Below are 19890 nucleotides of genomic sequence, written 5' to 3' on the forward strand. Positions count from 1 at the left end.
CAGGGCTCGGTTTACACCTATCACCATTTCTAGCCACTGGGGGACCATAGGCAGGCTGGGGGAACTCATATTAATGTTAAAAAACGTCATAAAGTGAAATTTTCATGCCTTGGGACCTTTAAATGAATAGTCCGCCAAACCCTAAGGCTATAGGCTTCAAATTTGTTTCTGAAAAGTTTGTAGCTTACTCTTCAGTGAAGGATCGAAAGGTTAATCCATCGCAGTGGCAGTAACAAGTATCAAAATGTCTGAAACCACTGCAGTTTAATCCACTTCTCAATCAAAACTAAAAAGAGTTCAATCAGGAAAAACAAGTGAAAGAAGTAAAGATGAATGTTTATTCTAACTATTTTTGCATTGGCTACACCACATATGCATTCTGGGATAGGAGACAAAACAGCTCTGGGTTTTTTACATTTCTTTAAACCGATCACAATCATCTTGGGTGGCGCTAAGCTCCGGACGCAGCGACGGTGGCTCTGCTAAATAGTCTCGGGGAGAAACTTTTTCTTGTGGAACATTTGCACCCTGCAAAAGAAAACGCTACTTACAATATTACATGAAGTTTATTGTTCAGACAATACAGTGAGCTGGATACATGGTTGGCTCTTACCAGTGTATCTCCGTGTGTACTTCGTCCACAGCAATCCCACCAATCGGTCCCAAAACGTCCCAGTTAGAGAGGAAACGCCCTGAACATATTCTTTGTGAATCTTTACAATCATTCCCCGAAAAGAACCAAGCAGGCCTGACTTGTTGCACCATCCAAATGTTCTTCAAAACGTGACATTTTCAGCGTGTAGCTCGCTAGCTCAAAGTGTGTTGTTGTTTTCCGAGGCAAATGGATTTTGAGAACACAAAACCCAGAGAGCGGAAGGGGAGGGACATCCTGTGCGATGCAATTACCTTGGAAATGCACTTCCATTGATCAAGACTAATAAGAGTTGGTGTGATATTTAAGTCTTGGTAGAAAGTCTATGGCGCCTAGACTCTCCAGATAGATTTGTAACTGAGGGGCGTCTGCCTCTGCGTCTGAGGCCGATGGAGCGGAGGAATCTGCGAAGACAGCCGATGATCAAGAGGTGCAGGGGTGCTATGCGATTTGTGACATTTTTCACTGAAATGACAGCTGACAACAACAGAGAGGAGAACAGATTGAAAAAGCATAACAGCTGTGATCGTACTGCGCGCATTAGCGCAGCATGAATGTACTTATAGTCCCCGCAACCGGTTCTTTAACAGATAACCCACAAAAGGGAGCAAATGTCATTCAACAAGAATAGATATTTACTCACTTTTCGCTGGATTTGCATGTGTTTCGTGAAGCCAAACGTTATCGGGTGATAACTCAGAAATGATGTTGGGAGACTTCAAAGATGACGACCAGTTCGATGAGTTCAAATCAAATGCAGCTTTATTCAAACAGTGAATAAACTCTAATGACAATGAGACAACTGTGAGCATACAGACATTTCTGCCCAAGGGTGACTAACATGGACATCAAAATGGATCCTTTTTAAACTTGTTTTGTCCTGACCCAGTCCAAGTTATCTATTTTAGTGGTTCAAACTTTCTCCTTTTATGGACGATTCTTCTAATGGAGTCCTTGCTGGCTCCAATTCCTCTATGTGCAGGTTTTTTTAACCAAACTCATAATAGATTCACACATTCTAAGCTAGGTTTCTCTGTGAGCCGCTGTCCCCTTAACTGACCCGTCCATTGAAGCTCCTTAGACTAGATGAGATACATTTAAACACCTGCTTGCACAAATATCAAACCTCTCACTTAAGTCTTAAGAAATGTAAACATTTCAAACAGGTCTTCATTTTCCTACGTCCATGTAACACTACCGCTAATGCTCACTGAAATCCTCTTTTTATTTTTTATTCTGGGGTGTTGTAGGTCTTCCTTTTGCTCGTCCAAATATAATTCGCTGTACATGTACAGATTATTTTGACTGTGTCGCTTTTATTCACTTTGAATGATTTCATTAAAGTTGCAAGTACTTTTGTGACTCCGCATTTCATTGTACTTTTGTCGCGATAAATGTCTTAAATTTAATTCATAAAGGTCTTAAAACGGTCTTAAAAAGTCTTAAATTTGACTTGTTGAAACCTGTAGAAACCCTGTTTCTATTGGATATTAATATGGGGGAAAAAACATTTAGTACGATAAAGAATGTAATGCTTTTTGCACTTGACACTAAGAAAAAAAAAGGTTATCGTACCGTCAGAATCATATACCGACCCATGCCTACCGTGGACATATGATAATAAACTGTCTCAACAGAACGTGGATCATCAGAGGGAGGTGCGGGGGTGACCAGCACAGAGGAGCCTTCAGTTAAAGTATGCACATGGCACCCGGATAATGAGGAGGAACGCTCCGGTCCGACGCTCAGCAGCGACGGCAGTGACGCGACAATCACCGCTCCCACCGTGTTCCCAGAGTACTCTGCCATGGCTGCCCATGTTTCTGCTGCAGGACCAGGAGAAATTTCAGGTAAAAAAAAAAAAAAAGAAGTCCTGCACATGTAACAGGTGTGATCCTGCGTTGTGTTATGGAGAGACACCAGTCATTTTAGTCCTTTAGTTCTTGTGATAAACAAACACCGTGGCCCCTGGATTGTTGTTGAACGGTCATCCTCGGCAATGATGCCGCTAGATGTATGGAAACATCGTCTCTTATTGGCTATTTTCAGAAAGTTTCTTCAAGAAAAGTATTATTTGAAGAGATCATTTGAGGATCATTTGATTCCTACTAAAGATTTTGTTTGCAAAAACAGATAAAAGCCATTCTTAAAATGAAAAAATAAAATCCTGTGAGTGCACTAAAGAAATGTATGAAAATGTAAAAAACAGTTTGATTGAGTCCCTGGATTACATACACAAAAATATATAATTTAGGGAAATGAATAAAAAATGGATATATGTAATCACACATTATGGAAATGAATGAACGTTTTTGTACGCGATCCCTGACAAATGAATCAAAGGAAATACGTATTATGAAAAGTTAGTTTATTGGCTATCTCCAGACATTTTTTCCAAGAATGGTACACACACACGCACGCACAAACACACATACACGCATGCACGGACGCACACACACACGCATGCACACACGCACGCAGCTCAGTAGTTTGATAATTTAGCTAGCAACTTAGCATGTCGCATTTTGTCTTTGTCCATAGTTAACTTCCGAAAGTACATCAACATAATGAACAAAAATGAACAAGCTCTTAAAATAATCTGCCCAGTTTTATAATCATGATTAACCGCCAACGGTGGAAGAAGTATTCGGATCCTTTACTTAAGTCAAAAATTGGCTAATCATTTCGACTGTAATATATGGGCCTATATATTGTTGCGTAGTTACATTTTTAATAAAACGTATTTTAAAACTAAAGTAACTAGTAACTAAAGCTGTCAGATTAAAGTATCGGATATTAAGATTTCTCTCTGAAATGTAGCGGAGTAGAAGTAGAAAGAGGCATGAAAAGAAAAGACCCAAGTAAAGTACTAAATTTGTACTTGAGTAAATGTACTTAGTTACCACTGCTTACTGCCTACAGGGGGTAAGTTAAATTGGGAAGAACATACCATGCGTCATTCCCTTAATACATACATACATACTGGGAACTATATTCTCAGAAAGGCGAAGCACTTCTGTTACTTGGGCAGAGTGATTTGCTTGCAGCACCTGAGCGAACTCATGTGAGCTCTCTGCTCCTCACCACGGGGCTTCAGGTGCTGCTAGCAAATCACTCCGCCCAAGTAGCAGAAGTAGCAGTGCTTCGCCTTCCTGAGAGTATAAATCCCAGTATGTATACGGTTAGAAGATGGCTGTGTGATCTTGTTATTTGTACACCTTATTTGTACACCATGTGACTAGACAAATCACCATGTGACTAGACAAATCACAACATGTAAACAGAAACGTGTTGGCGTTATTTTGTCACTTATTGGGAGCAGTAGGCTAGATGGAGCCAGTTACCTCCAGGATCTGTGCTAAGCTAGGCTAGCGGTGGGGGCGTCAGACAGAGTTACAACACGCACGGAGATGAGAAGGGTATGTATGGATTTATCTAACTCTGGGGGATATGGTGAATAAGCTAAAGTCCCAATAAGTCCTTTAAAGTGAGAGAAAACTAAACCAAAGTGCACAAATCTACACTTCTGGTAAATGGCAAGTAGGAACCTTATTAACTGCGTTACACAAACACCAGAAACAGCAGCAGCTGGTGTTAGTTTGTTTGGAAGGCGGAGGGAACAGCTGTCTCTGAAAATGCCCAATCAGGAGAGAGATTTACAGCACGCTGCAATCTAGCACCTCGAGGTGACTCAGCACAGCAGAGAGATTAGCGTCATTAATTCTCAGAGATTAACACCCAGTAAGAAACGGCATCTCCTCACCCTGTTACATAAGAAGGGTTTGATTAACCATTTTTAGATTGTTTGAAAACTGAGTCTATTCTTCAAGTTCAAAAAGTCCAAAGACATAACATATGAAATCGGCATATGTCAGACTGACCTGCCGGTGGAACTTTCCGTTGGAGAACTTTTGGGAAGGGGCGAAAATCCTGGTTAGCTGATTGGATGAACCATCCATCTATCACCTATGTTGGTGATAGACGGGCCAAATCAACCAATCAGATCCACGAAGCGTATGAAAATACAACCACAAGCCCGCCCCTGCTGCTGCAGGCAAAGCATAGCTCGTTAGCTCAGCAAGCTAGCAACATGTCGGTAAAGGAGATTTGCCGTTTGTGTAACGAGAATTTAGGAATAAAAGACACCATTTAAGGTTCCCGGTCCATATTCCAAAAGAAGGATCCAAGAGATAAAAGCATTAGCTAGCATCTAACAGAATTAGGGCTACCGCTGTCTGAAAATACTGGTTAGCTGATTGGATAAACCATCTGTCTATCACCACCTAAACCCGCCTCAAAACCAACGCTGATTGGTCGGTCGTTTGGCGAACGGCTCCAAATTTTCTCTATCTCAAGATGCCAGACTGATCTGCGAGTGGAAAACTGGAGCTCAGCCAGATCAGGACAGTCTCACGAGGCTGGTCTATCGGTGCATCTCTACTTTGATAGTGAAGGTGGATAGACAGGAAAGGTGGGAGAGAGATGGGGGATGACACGCAGCAAAGCGCTGCAGGTTGGAGTCGAACCCCGGCCACTGCAACGGACTCAGCCAACATGGTGGCGCACGTTCTTACTGAGTGAGCTAGAACATTGATCATGGACAGGAGCATGTGGGTCCCATACCTGATCTAACAGCTGCCTTTGCTGGTGACTCTGTGTAATAATAATAATAATAATACATTTTATTTATGGGCGCCTTTCATAGCACTCAAGGACACCTTACATGCCCTGCACACTGGCTGCGTGGCGTGTCTTCGTGGCTACTTTTTATTTGTATTTGTATTTAAATTACATTTATATATCTGCATTTGTGTCAAAACCTAGAGACATTCAAACAACAAAATGTCATTTATTAAACGAATTTGTGTCTAAATGACATATAAACATCTTTTGGTATTCTATTTTGCCTGGAAATGCTTCCAACGCGCTGGCGGGTCGCGTGATAAATAGGCACCGGTCCCATTTCTAAGCACACATGCGTTTTTGGCGCGGCTCTAATATTGATATTGACTGTTGATCTGTGTCTATCCTACTGTCTTTATGCCCTTATAATGCCAGTATTTAATGCTGTCTTTTTTTTTTTTTTTTACTTTATCCTTGCACTGCTATAGTTTTTATATTATTATATTACTATATTGTCCATATTTAATGCTGGTCTCTAGACTTTATCCTTGCACTATTGGACTTATTTGCAATACAACCATGACACCCCCTCTCATAGAGCACCTTACCATGCAGACTGAGTCACAGGGTCAGTCCCTGCCCTGGCACTGCAAGCCTCGTGCTTATACACCCCTCAGTACATTCATGTGGATTTTTTTGATTTCTTATTTAGTATCTTTTCTTTTATTGTCCATATTATTCTTGTGACTATATATTATTTATCATTCTGTTTATGATGTATGTGTATGTTTTGTGTGATGTCTTTAAGCTACTGGGACCTTGAATTTCCCCTTGGGGATCAATAAAGTATCTATCTATCTATCTATCTATCTATCTATCTATCTATCTATCTATCTATCTATCTATCCATCTATCTATCCATCTATGTAAGCAGTGGATCCCATACCTGATGTGACAGCTCCCCCTGCTGGTGACTCGGTGTATAGCAACTTCATTTGAAAATGAGATGTTGGAGAATGGTTATAAATCTGGCAGGAAAAAAGTTCCTCTCTGAACTTGTTTGTGGCGGTGCAAGACCCATTCATTTCAGAAATGGGGTTGTCAGAAAAAATAAATAATTATAAGCCATAGTATAACTTCTATTCAATTGGAAAACAGCTTGAAGCTAAATCTGAAAGAGGAATGCTTTAATACACAATCCCTGACAAATGATTCAAAGGAAACACGTAATGTGAAAAGTTAGTTTATTGGCTATCTCCAGACAGCTTCTTCTAGAATGGTACACACGCACACACACACACACACACACACACACACACACACACACACACACACACACACACACACACACACACACACATATGTTCAGCTCAGTAGTAGGGCTGCACGATATGAGGAAAATATTTAATTACGATTATTTTGACTGATATTGCGATATGATTCACGATATTGGAGGGAATGATGATTTTTGTATCATTATTCTCATTTTCATTGAAAATTATTAACATTGAAAGAAATTAAAATGATCATAGTGTGATTTGTGCGAGGATCTGTACCAAACCCTAGTCCGTAGGATAGGATTTGCAGCACCACAATACTTTATTTTAGAATGGTTTGACACATATTTTGCCATTAACAAATATTGCATCTCCCTGCGATTTGGATATTGCACTAGTCCATATTGCGATTTCGATATGATTGCGATTAATTGTGCAGCCCTACTCAGTAGTTGGCTAATTTAGCTAGCAACGTAGCATGCCGCTGGTCTTAGAACAGAAATGAATATGGAAGTTGTGAGTTGCATTTTGTCTTTGTCCAGATTTAACCTCCTCTAGGTACATAGAGTGTACAGTTTGGGGCTAAAAATCTCTGTTAATAAGTACCATCATCTTCATCCAGCTGCAGACTCCTGCCTGGACAACCCGTGTTTGAACGGAGGCACTTGTGTCGACGGGGAGTCACCGAGCTGCATGTGCTTACCCGGTTACGGAGGAGACTTATGCCAGAAAGGTTCGCTGTCACACACACAGACACGTAATCCTCCAAGTATAGAAAGACCTACTTCCTACTGATTCATACTTCATAATCGTTGTGTCTCCGTCCCGTTCAGACCTGGAGGTGTGTGAGCCCGGCTGGGAGAAGTTCCAGAGCTTCTGCTATCATCACTTTTCCAAGCGGCAGAGCTGGGAGGCGGCGGAGCAGCACTGCCGCTTGTGTGGCGGACATCTTCTTTCCGTCATGACCCCCGAGGAGCAGGACTACATCAACGGTAAAACCCTGGCAGGACGCTGTTCACTTAGATCAATGCTTTAGGGATCTGCTAGTCCAGTGATTCTCAAATGGGGGTACGTGTACCCCAAGGGGTACTTTGGATGACCGCACAGGGTTTTTTTTCGAAGTTTTTTAAGTTTGTCATTTTTTTTAAAAGTTTTGGCGCCTTTTGTCACTACTTTTGACCTGTTTTTGCCTTCCGTCCTTCCTTTTTTGTCCGTCTTCTTCTTGCCCCCCAGTTTGTTCGCTTTTTTCAAAAAACAATTCTGCCTTTTTCAATATTTTGTCACTTTTTTCGAAGTTTGTCTTCCTTCTTCTAAGTTTTTGTCGCTGTTTTCTAAGTTTTTGATACTATTTTCCACCTATTCTTGCCTTACTTCCTTCTATCTACCGACTTTTTCCAAGTTTTTGTTGCATTTTTTCATCAGCATTTAAATGTTTTTCAGTTACATGGCTGTTGTTTGGTAAATCCATCGCTGGTCAGGGGGTACTTGGCTTAAAAATGCTATTCAAATGTGGTACATTATTGAAAAATGTTTGAGAACCACTGTGCTAGTCTATATTGAAGACGTTGTTCAGGTGCTGCTGGAAATTTCGCCGGATGTCCCTCATTTTAGGCCAGATGTCCGTACCTTCAGCTTTCTTTGTGTTGGCGTTCTAAACTCTGGTGGATTTATGAGGACTATGGTTAACTGCTCCTCAGATCTCTGCAGGGTAAATCCAGACAGCTAGCTAGACTATCTGTCCAATCGGAGTTTTCCGTTGCATGACTAAAACAACCTTTGAACGTACACACGTTCCACCAAAACAAATTCCTTCCAGAGGCTATATTACAGAGGCACCGTGGCTCCGTCCAAGACGAATGTGATTGATTAAAACTCCAAAACAAAGGCTATATCAAATTAAAAGCTGGATTAAAAAGTAGGGCTGCACGATAGGAGGAAAATATGCGATACGCGATAACGTTGTTAAATATCGCGATAGCGATATTACTTATAACGATAAATTAACTGATATTAAAGTGTACTCAGTTCTGTATTTCTGCTGCTTTCAGTATTCTTCTACAATACAACAAATTGCAATTGAACAAATTGAACATTGAATTGACAATAACGGGCCCCAATACAAAACAATGACAGTTACACTTTAACGTGCAGTTTTCTACCGATATTTTCTTTCAACTAACACAAAAAAAGTAGTGTCTAGTCTATGTCGCAACCTTTCGCGATATCTATATTGCGTTAGTTGATATCGCGATGCCGATTAAAAAAAACAATATATTGTGCAGCCCTATTAAAAAGATCTTCTTTGTTTTTTATTTAGACGCGTTACATTTCTATGTGGCCGTTTTGCGTCTCTTTGTTCTTTGCGGTACGTCTATTTGTATTCATTGTGCGCCCCCTTGTGGTCACTTTTTAATCGTTTTGCATCTCTGTGATTGTTATTATTAGTCATTTAGCATATTTTTGTGACTGTTTCGCATGTATTTTTAGTCTTGTATGTGGTCATATTGTGTTTCTTTGTACTCATTTTGGGTTGTTTGTATTTTTTTTGTCTATTTTCAGTCATTTTGCGCGTCTTTATGGTCGTTTTGCATCTGTGCAGACATTTTGTGATTGTTTTGTGAGTTTTTTAGTAGCCTGGTAGTCCCATTCAGCATGCATGTGACGGACATATTTCTTGCAGCAGATATCAAACTAGTGATCTTTCCTTTCTAACATTCTTAATATTAAGACTCCTGAACAATCCGAAGGGATGGGTTTGTTTTAACAACGAGGCCTCTCAGAACTGTCCAGACGAGACACAACAACAACGACGTTTCATGTCTTCGCTTTTATTGAATCCGTTTTTTTCATAGAAAATGTCACGGTTTTAAAGTTGGTGTTTTGTTTGGCAACGAGGCGGTGAGATCTGACATTCCTCACCAAACACGGTCCTCCTCATGTGACTCAATCAGCCAACCACGCCCACCTCTCCGAAGACACCAGAACGATATATAACAGTACCTAGTGACGGAGAATATACAAGTATTTAGGATCCGTTATTGATGACAAGTTGTGTTTTGAGCCAAATACTAGTTTGCTTTGCGAGAAAGGCCAGCCTGTATTAGTAGTGCCTGTATTGCCTTAGGAAGCTGGCCAAGTTTAATGTGGACAAGACCCTGATGAACTTTTTCTAAAGGTCCTTTGTTGACTCAGTTGTCACCTTCTCCTTAATCTGCTGGTATGGGTCCATTACTGTAAAAACTCCCTTTCCAGGTTAATTAAGGTGAGCAGCTGCATCACAGGTTCCAAGCAGAAAGGCCTGGAGGAACTTTATCAGAAGTAAATTTGAGAACGCCTGATATATTATGTAAAAAGCTACACTGCAGTGAGCCCTCTCTTACTGTCTCTCCTCACACACTTTTTTATTTTTAGACAAATACAAAGAATATCAGTGGATTGGACTGAATGACAGAACCATCGAGGGAGACTTCCGCTGGTCGGACGGGAATCCTCTGGTGAGTTTTACTGAGTGTCCAAAGCTTGTTGAGACTTGGGCTTCAATCATAAAAGAGAATAGGACATTTAAAGTTGTTTTCCTATATCTAAGTCAGGTTATGAAAAAAATCAAATACTATAAAGCTATATTTGATTGAGTTTGTTCCTACATATGACTAGGGCTGCAACTAACGAGTATTTTCGAGTGTCAGAATGTCAGAAAATGGTGAGAAATGTCCATCCCAGTTTCTCAAAGTCCAAGGTGATGTCTTTAAATGTCTTGTGTTGTCAGTCCAGAACCTGAAGATATTCTGTTTAATATGATATAAAACAGAAAAGAGATGGAAATCTCCATAATGGAGAGGGTGAAAACTGCATTTTCTGCCATTTTAACGATGAATCAATGCTCAAAAAAGTTGGCGATTATTTTTCTGTTGATCACCTAATCATTGCAGTGACTTTTTTTTTTTATTCAAATTTTTATTAGGAACACATAACACATAACACATGTACATAATACAGCACAACAAATATGCATCTTTTTCTGATTTTAAGAAAAAAAAAAAATATATATATATAAATATATATATATATACACGTAGAAAAGAATGGAACATACTTAAACATAATTGAAAATAAATGAGTGAATGGGAAAATAAAAATTCAGAAAAAAAAAAAATAAATAAAAAAGAAAACAGAACTTGGTCATACAAGTTGACCCAATAATTAAAATAGTGAAAATAAAAAAAATTGCAGTGACTTTGTTTTGATCTCCTGTGCTCTCTCCGTCAGCTCTATGAGAACTGGTTCAGAGGGCAGCCTGACAGCTACTTCCTGTCAGGCGAGGACTGTGCGGTGATGGTGTGGCACGACGGCGGCCGCTGGAGTGACGTGCCGTGCAACTACCACCTCTCCTACACCTGCAAGAAGGGCGTCTGTGAGTTCACTCCAACTGCACCTGTTTTCTCAGCTCTTAAGTTTTTGAACCAGCGCTGGCGGTAAGGACGTAGAAGCCAAGTTGTCTCTCCGTTTTTTCGTCTATCCAACAGCATCGTGTGGCGAGCCCCCCAAAGCTCCCAACGCTAAGATTTTTGGGAAGAAGCGGTTGCGTTACGAGACCAACACCAAGGTGCGGTACTACTGCGAGGAGGGCTTCGTGCAGAAACTGAACCCTGTAATCAAGTGCCTGCCCGGCGGCCGATGGGAGGAGCCCCTGATCACCTGCATCCCAAGTAAGTGCTTTTACAAAGGAAGACGAAAGCATGGAATAAAATAAAGACAATTGGCGTGTCTGAAATTGTGCACTTCTGTACTTACACTTGCTTTTTTGAGTACCTTGTGCGTTCCCTCTGGCGTATGAAGTATGGCCAAAAGCAGCACTACGAGTACCCGGATGCTAATCTCAAAACGGTTTAAAACGTTGAGCGTGGACTGCTGGACACTACTCGCCCTCAAACGACGACAATCAAACGACAATAGGTGACGGTAATGCTCCACACGACTGTAACTTACCATTAAAAAGAAAAAGAGTCATTTCCGGTCCATGTGCAATTAGAGAAATGGATCCTTTAGTTTGTGTTGTAGAAGTGCGATTATTTGAATCTCTTACTGTATATGGCTATGTTCAGACTGCAGGCAAAAGTGGCCCAAATATAATTTTCTTTGGGGTCAAGTGACCAGGTCAGACTTCTTCAGAAGTAGTGTGAACACTCAAATTAGCCCAGATGAGATTTTTTTCAAATCAGATTTAGACCACTTCCATATGTGGTCCTGAATCAATTCTTTTTTCCAATGCGGCCGCAGTGTGAACAACCAAGGCGGATTTGAAGCGACTTTTACATCAATCTACATCGACATTTGTCACAATTATGCGTCTCTGTGAAGCTATTCACAACCCAGTCCTTTGATTTGATTTATTTAATTGTATCAAAAATGCCTTACACATGAAAAAATACAATCAAATACAATCGAGGATAAAAACACAATAAAATCCAGGACATATTTCCATTGTGGTCCTCCTGGCTTCGTCTCTGCATCCACACAGACCTCTGTAGTTAATTTGCAGCCATAACTCCGCAAAAGGCCAAAATAGCCACATTTTGGCTCTCTTTCTCTTCATTCTTCTCCTCCTCAGCACCTGCTCATTAATGTTACAGCTGCCATTACACAAACATTTTGAAATAAAAGCGAAAATGCGGACTTCTTCCACAACCTCCCTAACTTTAGTGCAACAGCGTGCTGTGTCTGATGTCACAGTTGTTGTTCTTTTGCGCATTCGGGTCAGTTCGAAAACCACAAACAGTTCACACTGGAATCTGATATAGGCCACATTTTAAAAGGTCATGTGAACAGCCAAACAAAGAATCGGATCTGAGCAAGTTCTCTCACACTACACCGCTCCTCCGCTCTCTTCACTGGTTACCAGTTGCTGCCCGCATCCGCTTCAAGACACTAGTACTTACATACAGGTCCACGAACGGATCAGCCCCAGCTTACATCCAGGACATGGTCAAACCATATACCCCAGCACGTCCACTCCGCTCTGCATCAGCCAACCTGCTTGCTGCCCCCTCACAGCGAGGGAAAACTCATCACTCAACGCGGTCGCTTTCCTGGCTCCTAAATGGTGGAATGAGCTCCTTATTGACATCAGGGCGACTGAAGGCCTACTCATCCTACAAAAACACATGTCTTCCGACTACACCTCGGACATAAAAAACAACAATTTACAGTTGCACATTCATATGGCTCTTCGTAGTTTGGCTTATTTGAAGCTAATGTGCTTGCACTTACTACTTGTCGTCTGGAGTTTGTACCATTGGCGTTAGACCCTTTCTAGGGGGGCTCAAGCCAAATTTTCAAAAGAAATAACGTGGATGGCTCCCTACAACGCTCTTCACAAGTTTTATTCAATTTCATAGCATTTGAAAAATGTCGGGAAAAAAAACACGAAAACATGGAGAAAACAACACACAAAACGGTCAAAAGATACAGACAAAAAGGGTGAAAAAAGTGACAAAAACATCGGTGGAAAAGCAACAAAAGTGTAAAAAAAGAAGTCCAAAACCTTGAAAAAAAGTTACTATTTTGACGCAGAAAAACAAAAAGTGGCATGGTCGACGGGAAGACGACACAAGGGTTAATTGGAATTTGCTTTGGATAAAAGCATCAGCTAAATGATATGTAATGTAATGTAACAATGTGCTCATTTTTGATCTGAAGCAAATACAACTCAGGCTGTAATCCTTCCCTTTTCTCTTTGTCTCCCATCTCTAGCCCATTCGATGGAAGAAGACTCAGTGACCTCACTTCCTCTCCAGCACGAGGAGGTCACAGAGAAAGCAGCGCCGCGGTTCTTGGACATTAAGTGGAACGTCTGAAGCCATTCTGCCTTTTTTTCCCCTTCTTTTTCTTAAAAAAAATATTTCACCTCCTCTTTTCCCCAATTTTCGTGTGTCTCAAAAGACTCTCCAGTCCATTCCAGTAAGTTAAACTGTAGAAATCTAATCTTTCATATTAAAATCATCTCAAGGCCACAGTTCCTACAGTCATGGAAAAATCTGGAAAAACGTGCTTTAATCCAAATACTTGTTTTTCAGTAAAGTGATGCATGTCTTAAAGGTTATGGGAGCTTAATGTGAATTTGGACAGTTGATAAAAAAAAATGGAAAACCTACCATAAACCTGAATGGCTTTTAATTTAGAGATCCTTGAAAAACAATAGCACCCAAAATAGCTTTCATTTAAAGCAGTTATATCAAGAGATAATAGAGGATCCTGCACACGGTTCAAACACTCAACAGTGGGCTTTTATCAGCAGACGACCCTTTGATTCAACATCCATCTTCCTTTTATTCTTACTTTTTTTGTAAGGCCCTCTCTTATCTCTTTTTCTTTCACACAGAAGGAAAAATGTTATGCAGGTTTTATGTGAGACGATAATATAAACGACCTGCATATGAATGCATATGAATCCTGACGTTTTCTTTATCAACATCAACATCAGAATACGTTAATATTTCAGAGACACTCGTTAATAATCCTGTTAATGGATCAGTCTGTAATACCCTAAATAAACCAAATTAAATAACAGTATATAGATAGAGATACTGTATTTATCCCGCAGGAAATGAAAGTGTCCAATAGCTTATACACAACATGCATCCACATAGGCACACATACATATGACATATGACATCCAAGCACACATACTACAAAAATACAAAGAAATAGATCAATAGTGTGCCCTTACAGTAAAGTTTGGTTGTAGCATGTTTAAAGGAGCGGTGTGGGGAAAAAAATGCAGAAAGGTGCAATGGTAATCTAAGAGTTGCCAAGTCAAGAAAGTAACCAAAAGACGAAGAAAACACACAGAGACACGGAGCTACATGGACATGCTACTAAGGTCTATTAAGGGATCCATTCATATTTAAAAACAAATATGATTCTGTCCTTTGCAGCATATTTACATTACTTACTCCAATAAAGTTAACAGTTAGCTGCGGTGAGCTTTACTCTCATAATCAACAGTTTTTAAAGTGAAGTGACAATGTTGAATTAATGAATTTGACTGCGAGTGTGATACCCTCTGTGTTTTAAAATAGTATATGTAACAGACTGCCGCTGATGATAGGTTGGCAGCGTGTGAATTCATTCTCAGCGCCAGCTAATCTGACAATCACTGGCACTTAAAATCTGGAAAAAAAAAGATTCCTTGTTTTTGTAGGGATCTGTATCCCTGCTCCAGTAGCTCTCTGATACACTTCACTTCCCACAGACTGCACTCTAGAAAAAAAGATGTTTTCTGTTAATGTGTGTCAAGCCTCAGACAACATGCATTTATCAAATTTAAGTACAATCTACTGTAGAAAAAACACTCCACTCCGCACATGCATGAAGGAAAAGCACTGATGCACCATTGAAATAACAAGTCCTCCAAACCATACGATGATATATGTTGTTTGTTCCCACCCTCTAAGACAACTCGGGGTCATAAAAAGGCAGAGCGCTTGCGCACAACAGGGTGTTTCAGTTTTAAAAAAACGTGTTGCTACGTGTTGTCGGTGCTGAGCGTGGCCCTGTGTTTGTGTGACCCATCCACCATCCCAGCCAACCCCCTATGAGAAACGTGACGCTCTTATACTTCCTCACCTTACTTCCTGCTTTGCTCGCGTCATAACTACTACCGCTACTACAGGGTGCCGCCACTATTAACATAAATATGAGTCGTAATTGTTGCTTAAACAAACTTCTTATGTGGGCGTTTTTTTCAGGGGAGGACAGTCTCTGCAATGTCTTTGCAATAAAGTGCAGCTGCACAGGGTGTGGAAACTGTGTTGACTTCTAAACACAGAAATCATGTTTTTCTATGAATTGCACAACTTTGACATAAATGTCCAACAACCTTTTTCACCTGGTATTACAGTTTTTCTCAGTCGCGTTTGTACATTCCTCGAATACTACTTCACATTTGCAAACCAGTAAGATATTACAATTACATTAACAATTATTACAAACAGCACCACACAATGGATGACCTGCAAAAAGCCTGTAACTTGTCAGTCCATCAGAATTTTGAGTCCTTGTGTCATTGTTCACATAGAAGATAATTAATTTTGTTGTATTGTCAAGATAACATTTTTTCTTTTTAGGTATTTTCTGATGTACACTATGGCTACATTTTTGACGGCAATGATTGAAAATGCAGAAGACTGCACTTTTTCCTGTATGGAATTTGTACATGTCAACAGTATAGGGTCACACATTGCTTTATGTGAGATTAGGCTTGCATTAGTTTGGACAGAATTCACACGTATGCTTGTTGCTCTTCCAATGTCAGAAATTGTAACACTGTTTGGATATGCTTGCAATCTGAAGGTTTATTTGTTGCACCTCCAAGCTATTTCACATAGAGGTTGATCATTGGTTGATCTAATGTTTCACACAATCCCCTTCATTAGTAGAGGTCAAGAGTCACCTGAGAGCAATTCAACAATTCTGGACAAATTCACAACAACTCTCTGAAAGAACAATTGGAACGTACTATATGGGAAACTTGCTTGACCGGTTATGACAATGAGTTCAACCATTTAGCATTTAAAGACATATTCAATGAACATATGCCTAGATGTTTTAGGGGGGGAAGACAATTCAACAGACGTCCAGTATGTTATATTTTGATCAACATGACATAAGCAATTGATCATGTAAAAGACAGCAGACAATTGTAGAGGATCAATTGCATGCATGTACAAAAGCAATTGCAATTGGACCAAAACAATGATAAATTGCTTTTATAAATCTTGTGCACAAGTGACTAGATCATGTGAAGGTCGATCAAGTTTTGAGAGGGTCACTTCTGAGAAATGTACCAAAGCGACTGAGAAAAACTGTAAGTAAGTAAGGAAACTTTATTTATAAAGCACCCTTCAAAACCATGGTTACAAGGTGCTGTACAGTACCCTGGAAAGTCCTTGCGAAAGCACAATTTGAATTTGCTCAGCGAGCAGTCACTCTGGCATTTAGTAATGACGCTCATTAACTATGCCCTTGTAGCCGAGCTGCACCAATCACATCGGTGTATCTGATATAGGCGGGCCAGAGGCGAGCTAAACAGATGACGACAGCGCTGCCACGTCCAAGTCATTAGTAAACATTGCAAGATGGCTACGGATGAACACCAGTTGTTTGAAACGGCTTTGGCCGCTACAATGAACGAGTTAGGCTTGGCTTTTTCTCTAAAAGAGGAACAGAAGACGGCGCTCCAATAGTTCCTTTGCAAGAAGGACGTTTTTGCTGTTTTGCCGACCGGATACTGGGAAGAGTTTAATCTACCAGTTAGATCCGCTGGTAGTTAACCCCGTGTATTGTTTTGATTGGTCGTAGTGTTATCCAATTGCGTGCAGTGAGATATTCAAATGCATGCTTGGTGCCGCCCCCTCGAGTTGGGCCATTTTCATTTCTCAGTGCCAGACCCTTAATATTTCGGATTTGGGTCTGGATTTCCAGGCTAGCAGTACAGTTAGGTAGTTAGTTCAAACGGGAGGAAACAGTATGAATAAAAACAATAACAAAGAGGCCAACAGAAGTTAAACACCCAAACAATAAAAACCATCCAGGTGGCACAACACACGTTACAGGACATCGTGCAAACGAAACAAATATTTTTTTTGTTTTAATATGTGATATGTATACGTTTTCTGTAATCTTCTGGATATGCTTTTGGTTTTACACTGATTGTGTTGATTTAGTTGTTGTTATCTGGATTTTGCCCACATTTAGTGCACATTGTGTAGGCAATTTTACTCTTGAATTAACAGGATTTACCTTATTGGGAGTCTGAATAGCTGGTACTGTGTGCAGCTCACTCCCTCCTTCCTAAGTGACCCCTAATTAGTCACCTTTGGAAGACAGCCATGTAGTGATCACACCTGACGTCAATACGGCCAATCAGACTGAATCCCGGTGAATGTGAAGGAATGCTTTTCTCTTAGTCCCGCTGTGTTTTAGAACGATTAAAAGTAGGGCTGCAACTAGAGATGGTCCGATAGCATTTTTGCTTCCCTATACCAATTCTGATACCTGAACTTGCGTATCGGCCGATACCGAATATTTTATCATGTTTTAACAGCTGTATAGTTCTATCCCTGTATGGATGTGATATGATTTCTATCATTGTTGTACGTTTTTGTGAAACATGAATGCCATTGAAATTTCTTTTATTATCCAGTTTGACAGTCAGTCATAAAAGAACATAAATAAACTACTTTAAAGTAGATTTTCTTCACGGCTAATTATGTGGTATTGGATCGGTGCATAAACTGCAGTACTTTCTGATACAGATACCAGCATTTTATAGTAACCAGACCAAGCTCAATCTTTTAAGATTGAACATTAGTCTGGAGAGTCTGCTCTGTATTTTCTACTGCACAAGAGGCGTGATCAACGGGCAAATGACTGTACACAACTGGATAGTCCTTCAACCAATCAGACCAACGAAATCTTTTAAAACAGCAGCGACAGCTGCATCAACGGGTTGCTGCGCTTCGGTGGCCGCCATGTTGAATGTAAACAAAAAGCTGCTCTGTCGTCATCGTGTTAAACTTGGCAATAGCGCGCCAGGGGGATAAGCCAGTTTGTGATCCGCAAAATGGAAGCAGGATAGAAAAATGTACAGGTTTCCAGCCTGAGCTGCAGGGAGAAATCAAATCGCCGGCAGATCGGACTGGGTTTACCCAGTCTAAGCATTTTAGGCAGTATCGGAGGCTTTTCCAATACTGGTATCGGAACATCTCTAGCTTCAACTAATGATTTTTTTCTTTGTCGATTAATTGATTGGTTATAAAATGTCAGAAAATGGTGATCAGCGTTTCCCAAAGCCCACTCTACTTTGGGGATCAATGACAAAAAAAACACATATTTCGATGATGCAACGGTATCTAATCTACTGTATCTTTTCTAGTTTTTAAAGACCTACTTTAGTAGACACTGTAAATGCAGGTGATGTTAATTGTTGGTCTAACGAACACACACTGAATAAATGTACAAGTAGAAATAATATCATATAGTAAAATAATATGGTAAAAATGAATCCAATGAAAAATTTGAAACAAAATGTAATTTTTTTAATGTAGTCTGAATTTATACTGTTGTTACATGTCTGTTTAACTGTGTAACAATTAACACAATAAAATGTTTGTAAAAATCAATTTGTAGTATGATCATGTGACTCAGACTTAACAGCACAATATCTGATCAGATAAGCTCTCCTGGAATTTGCAGTTTTCTTGTCATGTTATGGCATATTTAAGCAGTTTGAAAGGATCATCCATGACTTCTTTTTTTAAACGCGAACTAAGTTCTTGGTCAAACTAACTAAAACCTCAAAATTTTGAAGGCTGTCACCTCCACAGGAGTTTTCATTTGTTGTCATTTGGGTTCCAGGTACGGTTGGGTTTACATTTTAATCTCCTCTGATTCAGTTTCCAAATTCTGGTTCAAAGTCTTTGGCAACTTATTTGAAAAGTAAAGAAAGTCTATATCAAGTGTAGGGATTGACTGATACTAGCTTTTCATGGCTATACTGATTATTAGTAGTTAATGAAACTGACTTTTGGAACCGATATGCATTTACAGTGAAAAGCAAAAATCTGTAAATCATAATTAATAATCTGCAAACTGCCCAATAATCAATAATCAGTCATTAACTGTCTACCAAACCAGGACATCAACGTTAATTGCAACATTTTGGTGACCTAAAAATGTCTTGTTCAGCGTTGGGTTGTAATAAAACACGCAATCATACAGAGACCTGTTTGAAGGTTTCAAAACTCAAGGCACACTGTGGTGCTTTTTTTGTTTGAAGACACCCAACACACCAGCTTTTTTGTCACTCTAGGCAGCTGTGGAATCACTTGTGTTTAGCCAACCGTTATTTCGCTGTGGAGTTAAAGGGCCTTGGGCGTGTCCACGGTCCACGTAGAGTCTAAAGATACTATGTTACACAGGCTCTGTAGTCTGCAGACCACTCTACCTCTGTCTCCTTTTTTATTAACTCACTTGCCAGTACAGCTGAGCTGATAGTGTGTACAAACTATATCCCAGCATAGGGCCTACTGCACAGCGAACTCCAAAAACCAGCGATGAAAGGCCTAAATATCTGTGTGAATGCGTGCATATAAACTAAAATGTTACTTATATAGTGCAACCAATGTAAATTATATATTATTAGCAATACATGCATAATCAAAATGTCTGTTAAAACAAGGAGCTCGACGCATCAGTTGTCTAGATGACAATGTAAGTTCATTTTAAAACAACCACAAGTAGATTAAGTGTTCGTAAACCCCATAACGGCCCAAAAAA

At 40.0% G+C, this 19890-nt stretch overlaps 1 protein-coding gene across 3 annotated transcripts in view; it reads left to right on the forward strand.

Annotated features, from left to right (window-relative positions):
* bcan (brevican) overlaps positions 1–14524 on the forward strand; it is a 49025-nt gene extending 34501 nt beyond the window's left edge. For all 3 annotated transcript variants that reach the window (XM_028581129.1, XM_028581130.1, XM_028581131.1), the window contains 7 exons: positions 2290–2502; positions 7175–7285; positions 7386–7544; positions 9964–10046; positions 10819–10963; positions 11076–11258; positions 13303–14524. In XM_028581129.1, coding sequence (XP_028436930.1) covers positions 2290–2502; positions 7175–7285; positions 7386–7544; positions 9964–10046; positions 10819–10963; positions 11076–11258; positions 13303–13406 — 998 coding nt within the window. In that variant the 3' untranslated portion in view covers positions 13407–14524. The remainder of the gene's footprint in view (positions 1–2289; positions 2503–7174; positions 7286–7385; positions 7545–9963; positions 10047–10818; positions 10964–11075; positions 11259–13302) is intronic.
* Positions 14525–19890: the final 5366 nt, after the last annotated feature.

The sequence above is a fragment of the Perca flavescens genome, chromosome 6 (assembly GCF_004354835.1).
Source record: "Perca flavescens isolate YP-PL-M2 chromosome 6, PFLA_1.0, whole genome shotgun sequence".
NCBI classification, from domain to species: Eukaryota; Metazoa; Chordata; class Actinopteri; order Perciformes; family Percidae; genus Perca; species Perca flavescens.